At 40.9% G+C, this 7,642-nt stretch overlaps 1 protein-coding gene across 1 annotated transcript; it reads right to left on the reverse strand.

Moving 5' to 3' along the window:
• Positions 1–402: 402 nt before the first annotated feature.
• On the reverse strand, positions 403–6,097 carry sirt5 (sirtuin 5). Its single transcript, XM_030726826.1, has 9 exons — positions 5,961–6,097; positions 4,722–4,825; positions 4,501–4,634; positions 4,089–4,314; positions 3,897–3,984; positions 2,100–2,153; positions 1,882–2,005; positions 1,397–1,512; positions 403–1,307 (listed from the first exon to the last, which is right to left on the reverse strand). The coding sequence occupies exons 2-9, from the start codon at positions 4,810–4,812 to the stop codon at positions 1,235–1,237; spliced, it is 906 nt and encodes a 301-aa protein (XP_030582686.1). The 5' UTR covers positions 4,813–4,825; positions 5,961–6,097; the 3' UTR covers positions 403–1,234.
• Positions 6,098–7,642: the final 1,545 nt, after the last annotated feature.

Genomic DNA, 7,642 nt, shown 5'->3' on the forward strand with positions numbered 1-7,642 from the left:
TTTATTTTTGTCTTTTTCCTACAAAAATGTATAAAATCAGCATATTGAGTACTATATTATGAGTACAAATTCTTGAGATGTCTGTAATTTCTCTTCTTTCAAATGAGCACTGGTTGTCTTCTGATCAAGAAAAAGTAAGGTGTGATATACTAATACACATCAACTCATACTGGACTTCAGTGTACGCTGTGTATTTATGCTACAGTGATGATAATTGGGGGTTGGGCTGGTTGTGGCCAAGCAGCCATGTGTCAGGCACAATCTCATCTTTGGGATGTTTTCGGAAAGCAGAACTATTACACTCCAGTAGTAAACTCCCTTATCTATCCTGATTCAGAGTGCTGCATTATCTGGAATTTCCTGCAGCATGTTAAACACACTCACGACGCTTTGACAAGATGCTTCGATTTATGAGAATCCATTTATTTTAATGGACTTAAATTCCCATACGCTGTTAGTGTCAAAATATTAACATACATGTGACAAATACTTTATGAGGCCTCACACGGAAAACCTGTTCTCATGACTGACTGAGAGACGGCACAGTCCCTGTTGTTCTGGCGTTAACAGGCGCACACTCAAAGCCACTGAAAGGCATTGTGCACAGCATTCCTCACAGTCTGTAAAGTCACACTGCATCGGCATACACAAACACCACATATCCCAGCCAGAGCTCAAACATCCTTTGGAAGGAGTAAATTTTTTCAACATTGGAAAACAGCAGAGAGGCTGCCAGAGGTAGCTAAACACTGCCCCCTACTGTCAGCCAATCAAAAAGCTGTCGCTGCCAAAAGAGTGATGAAGTTGGCTATGATATTCAATCAATTATCATTGCTTTCCATTGTCTTTACTTTCATTTCCAGCATATCACTTTTATAAAACAACACAAATTCACAATTCTATGTTTACAACAAAGAGGTGTGATTTGGCATTAGAGCAATATCTGCTGCCACACGAAGGCAATTAAATCAGTTACTCATAATAGTCCAATTTAAAAAAAAAAAAAAAAAATCTAGTAGCCACTCCATCAGCAAACTCTTACAGTTATGTGCACATATTGATCATATAATCATACTCTTGAATGTTTTATCTGTGTGATAGATAATTTTGCTGGTCACATCCTTCACACCGGTTGCTCATCACACAGTAGCCATTTTTCTTGGTATTTGTAACAGTAAATGTCTCCACGTTAAGACAGCCTGGTCTCTGCGAAGCCGACAAACGGGACTCCCTTTTAGGCTTGTTCAGTCTCGTGGCGTGCCAGTGCGGGGGGTAAAGTGGTCCCACAGGGGCCGTGGAAGTGGAACCTAAAAAACAAAAAGAAACATGAAATATTATCTGGACAGTAAAATGAAATTTAAGTGTGTGTGATTGTGGGAAAGTAAATGGCACGTGCTTGAAGCGCATGGTGGCCGGCGTGTTTTCCATGTTGAACTCAGCCACAGGGACACCTCTGACTGCAACCTGAGGAGCAAACATGGCTGCTGGATACACGACCGATGATGTACCAACCTGCAGGGCATACCAGGCGAATAGATGTAAAAGTTCTGGTGATCAGTTAAAAACTCGCACGTCTGTATTACTAGAGTGCCCAAATGTTGCTGCTGTCAATTAACCAGGTGTGACTTGTATGCTGTAATAAATTTAACATCTTAAATTTGAATATCCTAACATTACGCCAAAATGACATATCGCGTTATCATTGTTGTTATACAAGAAATATTCTTACAAATGTGTTGTAGGTTTACTTTTCCTCTACAGGTGTGAAACTGTGCTGTAGCTGGAAGGATGCACTGTAGAATCTCTCCTATAGTGTCCTCTATAAATTCTCCATGTCTTGCGAACACACACACACACACACACACACACACACACACGTACCACAAGGCAGAGGTCACAGCTGTCTAACACTTTCTCTGCACGGGTGAGGATGTCAGCATCCAGAGTCTCTCCAAACCAAACCACAGCTGGTCTCAGGAGACCATGACAGCCTGTCTGCTCACACCTGAAACACACATACACACACACATTTTGTCAAAACAAATAAACTCATTTGAAAAGAACAGCATGATAAGAGAGAGAGCATTAGCGTGTCCTACCTGGGCAAATGCTGGACTGGGATCTCGGCATCTTGTGTATTTGGGTCTGGAGCTCTGAGGAGACGGTCAGGTTGAGATGTTAGTTGCCACTTATAAGGTGGACCACTTATAAATGTACATATTTTTTAAAACATGGTTAAAAGTGGGAATAGAGATGTAGCTGTTACCCTTACACTTGAAAAAAGTCACAAGTAGGGATGTGTGCGACTAGTCGACTAATTGTCACTATTGTCGCTATTCAGTACCAGATGTTCTGGTCGGTTATCCTTGTTAAGATTTTAATTGATGCCTGGTTTGTCCTAAATGTTACACAGCCATCTGCCACCAGATGGAGCTGCAACCCTGTATTGTTATAGAAAAATGCCATAACTCTGTTAATGTTAGCCTGATATTTTTATTAGGTTTAATACTGTTAGTCATTGTTGAGGTTTAACAACATAACCTGAAGCGCACCGCCAGAAAAACACCTTCATTTCATTCATTTACGGCTACTTCCCCCAAGTTCGTACAAAGAATCAAAAAAATCTAGATGGACAAATGTTTGCGCCTTAAAATAAAAACTGCCCGCAGCAAAGAGTCGGACCCAGGAGAGGAAAACGTCCCAGCATGCAGAATGCAAGATCGGACCGTGTGACTTCAAATATTTTCAGCGCTGCACTGAGGAGCCGGCTTTTGTTGGTGGTGATCAGATCATAAACACAGCTGAAGGTGAGTCTAACCTTGCTTTGTGTAGAAAAAATGTTCGGCGATCAAACTTGTTTAAGTAAAGGAAGTAAAAGCTGTAATGAGATTTCCGCCTCCATAACAACCGTCAACATAACAGAGAAGAAGTGCAAAACTTGCACATCACATCATTAAAAATAGTATAAATTTTTAATGATGTATAAATATAGTATACAATATAGGATAGGATACAATATTAATTTTATTTTACTTTATGAGAGCATCTGACCATCACTGTTTTTGCTAGTGGACATCTGGATGTGTGGGGCACCGGCCAATCAACAACCTGTCTTATCCCATTAATCAATGTTTCGTTTGTCTGTTTTTTACTGTCACTGGTAATTGCTAAAATCTCTATCATTTATTGGGAATAATCTGGGAATCTCTAAACCCCTGTACCAATATTTCATTGGTGGTGGCAAAATCGACACCATCATTCACCCACGTCTTCTTTACCGGCTCAATTCCAGCTTTCCTTTAACAAAGTTAAAGCGCTGAGGTCAGTGTTGAGGTGCGTAACAAACAAAACATTCCTCGTCTCAACTCAAAGCGATACTTTCAGTTTCAAGTCCAGTCATTTTATTTTTTCAGTGGCCGTTTGCAGTGTTGTGATAAATCACGCAGAGATGTGTGCACAGCTGGAGAGCAGCAGCAGAAAAGAAAAGAAAATGAAATTAATCCGAATCCCAAACAGCGCAGTCAGTATGGATCCATTTCAACATGACACGATCAGTTCTGCTGTTCATTTTGAATCTCAGTGTGTGACTTCATTTGTTCTACAGCTGAGACTGAATTTACCACAGGAATATTTGTCAGCTATCAGCTTCCATTTTAAATGTCAGGTATGTGGCAAAGCAGCTTTGAAAGTGACATTTGATTTGTGTCGCATATTTCCCTTTTCACCGTGTCATCAGGTGTTATTTAGCTCACTGACATTTGACTGACTGAAACAGCCCACTTTCTCTGGCATTTTGGGACTCAAATGACTGCGATCGATATCTCTTCTAACACATTTTCATACTGTCGGGGGTAAAATAGTGGAATTTACCAAACTGCACCAGATGAAGTTCTTACCCTTTGCCCTCCAGGGCAGCACAAATGGGGCTCTTGTAGTTGGCCGCTTCGTGGCTGCAGGTCATGCAGCGTGTTTTAAACAGACTTCCTGCATTTCCAAAGTCATGAAACCCACAATTATTGTACAGAAAAGTTCAGTTTTAGAAAAGATTCCTATTCGGACACATTCTTGCATCAGACATCTTTACTCACCGTGGATCTCCAGGATGTTTTTGGATCCGGCTCGGCGGTGGAGCTCGTCGATGTTCTGCGTGATGACAGTGACCTTGCGCCCTTGTTTGCTCAGACGTTCCTCACACTCAGCGATGGCCAGGTGAGCAGGGTTGGGATTTTTGGTGAGCATGACCTCACGCCGGTAGTGGTAAAACTCCCAAACACGGGAGGGATTCCTAGCAAAGGCCTCAGGTGTGGCAAGTTCCTAACAGTTTTGAATTGTGCAATGAGATTTTAAATGTGCTTGCAGCATTTCCTGCATCTAAAAATATGGCCAAAAAAGAAAAAAAAAAAACTAAACCAAAGCATGACCTATACCTCCTTCTGAAATATTTTCAAAATCTCAAAACAGCAGCACAAGTGTACTTTACCAACAGCTCTAGGTTCTTACCTGTGCTTCCCATTTTCTCCAGTAGCCTCCCGCTCCTCTGAAAGTGGGAACTCCGCTCTCTGCGCTCACCCCCGCTCCAGTGATGATTGCGATATTCTTGGATTTGGAGAAAATCTCCCTGAACGCTGCCAGGTCTGCACATAAACACACCAGAGCAGTGAAATACTACAGCAGTTGCTGGTACCAGATTTGTGGCAGAGACTGTAAATAACCAATTTTACCTGAGCTGGGTCTGGCCATGGCTTGCCTGACCCCGGGCTTCCTCAGGTGGGCAAACAGCCGAGCTCTACTGGTGAACTGGTGCACAATCATTAGGTTATGGCAACTGTGGAAGAAAGACAGGACACAAATTCACTCGTCTGGGTCAGTCCATGGAAACTGATACTCCTCTTAATAATTTCACTATTTCTCAAAGCCAAATATAGAATTTAGTATTTCATAGCATATGTCAAGTCTTTCTGACCACTCAAAGTGCTTCACACTGCAAGGCTCATTTACCCACACGCTTAAACAGCACATTACTCTGTTCTACCACACATCCAATTTAGACTCATCAGTTAACCTAACATTAAAAAAAAAAGTTTTCCCTGTGTTTTCTGACAGTTATGCTTAACAGAGAAGATTATAATATATTACTTGGCAAAAAATGTTCTAAAGCAAAGTCTAAACTCGCCACCATTTGTGTACTTTTCCTCATACCATACTATTTCCTCTTAGTGATGTCACTTAAAGGAACGGTGCAGTATTTTGTTGCAGACGTGTTATTTTGAATGGAATTATGGACAAACATAAATGATGGTACTAGAACAAAAACATTTTCTATTAAAAACCATATTACATTTTAAAATAGAATTATTTGTGCCATTTAAAAAAAAAAAAAAAGTGTTACAGATACACAACATGAGAGTTAACAAATGACAAAGGAATACTTTTTAAATGAAACCACGTGTTTTATTTTATTTTACTCCAGGCACCGTTTTTAGAAATCAGTATCCACTTTTATTTATAGTGCCTATGTAAACTAAAACTGTCTGTGGGTTTGCAGACTTTATCGGGGAGAGCCTGCACTGTACCTGTACCATTTCACAGAAAGGTCACTGTAGCTTTGCTGAGGTCAGAGATCATGTCTGTCAGCATAAACATGCACAATGCTAGCCTGCTGCTTCCTTAACACTAATCACTGATCACAACATGCGCGACTGCATTAACTAAGTATGTCATTACTTAGGCTGAGACAACAGCGGTTATAACTAACGAGTCCTCAGACTGTTAGCTGACCGTAACGTATGCTAGCTGGCTAAGCTAACGACAAAGAAACTAGCACCGGTAACCAAGGAAACGGCCGTTAGCAGCTAGCATCACATTAGCTTGTGAAGGCAGCGTGGTATGCCTGCAACTGTCTGTTTCCATGGATGAACTCGGTTTGTCTGTCAGACGTGCGGTTTGCTAACACTGACTACCTGTCAGACAGGAGGTAGGACGATCAGCTGGGGCGTTCAGGAAATGAGAAGGTGTCTTTTTCCTCTCCATCGGCTTAGCAGCTGCGATGGATTGGCTTAGCTGGGAGGACATAAGCCTATCAGGGAGCTCAGCGAGGTCAACAGCAACCCACTTACACCACGTGACCAGCAGAGGGCGCGTTTGTATTGCACTCGGTTTTTGTATTGAGCAGGTGTTCATGCGTTATAATCATTTTTGTCCATATACCATATAGTACGGACAAAGGTACTGGGGTGCACCTCTTAGTCACTAAATTCAATAATACTGTGGCATTAGTTTTATAGGGTTGGTCTGGGCTCCTTATTTCCAGTGAGAGGAAACCTCTACAGTCAACAGACAATTCCATGCTTCCAACTTTGTGGAAACAGTTTGGGTCCAACATCACTGTGTCCCAGTATGCAAAGACAAGTCTGACCTCAGAAATCCTTTTCTGGATGAATGAGTAAAAATTCCCACAGACACTCCAAAATTTTATATAAAGCCTTTCCAGAAAAGGTACTGCTGTTATAGCTGCAAAAGGGGACCAGTTCCCTCCTAATGCCATGTCCACTAGCTGAACAGGTGAATCTAACAAAGTGACCAGTGAGCGTATACATCAAAAAGTGGCATATGTAAAAGTACCATGTGGGCCCTGTCTGCCATACTATCATCCTCAAATCAGTATGAATAAAAATCACACTAACTGAAATTAATTGCATTCAGTTTAGCTTTGAACTGTCCTTTAAAAGCGTTACATTTGAAAAACTGCCAAATCTCTTATTGCTGATGTGATTGTGAACCCGGTGAAGCTTTTTTGCAATCATCTCCACTAGAGGCCACCAGTGAATCAGCAGATCATTAAGCAAAACCCAAAAACAATAATATGGATGGATGGATGGATGGATGGGACTGCAGTGTTATAGCAATCAGTTAACATGATTCAGACAAAAACGGAAAAGCAGATCAGTTCCATTCCTTCTACTGAAGTCTTTGCCAGTTTGTCACTATTGCAGATTTTGTAGAGCTAAAGGACAGTCTTACTGGATAACAGTATATAGGCATATTACATGTAATCCCTGATTCTCATAATCCAAGCTGATGTAAGCTGTAGGCGATAACTATTAAAGTGATATGATGCACTGACTTCACTGTAATGATACCTGTGAGAGTGGTAATAATATCTATATCCTCAGATCTTACCTTTATTATGTTTTTGTTTTTCATAAGTGATGTTAAGACGAGCAACTCGTGCTTTTTAACTGACATGTAGCTTTCATTTTTTTAAAGCCAGCTCTGTAAGTAATTTTCTTTACTTAATGATCCATTTGAATTTTTTTAAAGATGTATTTTCAGGCTATTTTGCCTTTATTTATTTATTTATTTATTTAATGTAGCAATGAAGAGCAGACAGGAAGGAGGAGGTGAGAGAGCAGGAGAGGACACACAGCAAAGGGCTACAGGTCAGACTCAACCCGGGCTGCTGCATTTCCACTGAAAGGCACATGGGTGCCTGCTCACCCTGAGCTAAACTGGCACTCATCCATTAGAAATTCTTTGGACATTTACCTGTGAAACACAGTAGTCATTGTTTATTATTTCATTATTTAGAGCTACAAACATTTATTCCTTTTATTAATCAACTGGCCAGCAATTGCTTACCAGG

The sequence above is a fragment of the Archocentrus centrarchus genome, chromosome 4, assembly GCF_007364275.1.
Source record: "Archocentrus centrarchus isolate MPI-CPG fArcCen1 chromosome 4, fArcCen1, whole genome shotgun sequence".
NCBI classification, from domain to species: Eukaryota; Metazoa; Chordata; class Actinopteri; order Cichliformes; family Cichlidae; genus Archocentrus; species Archocentrus centrarchus.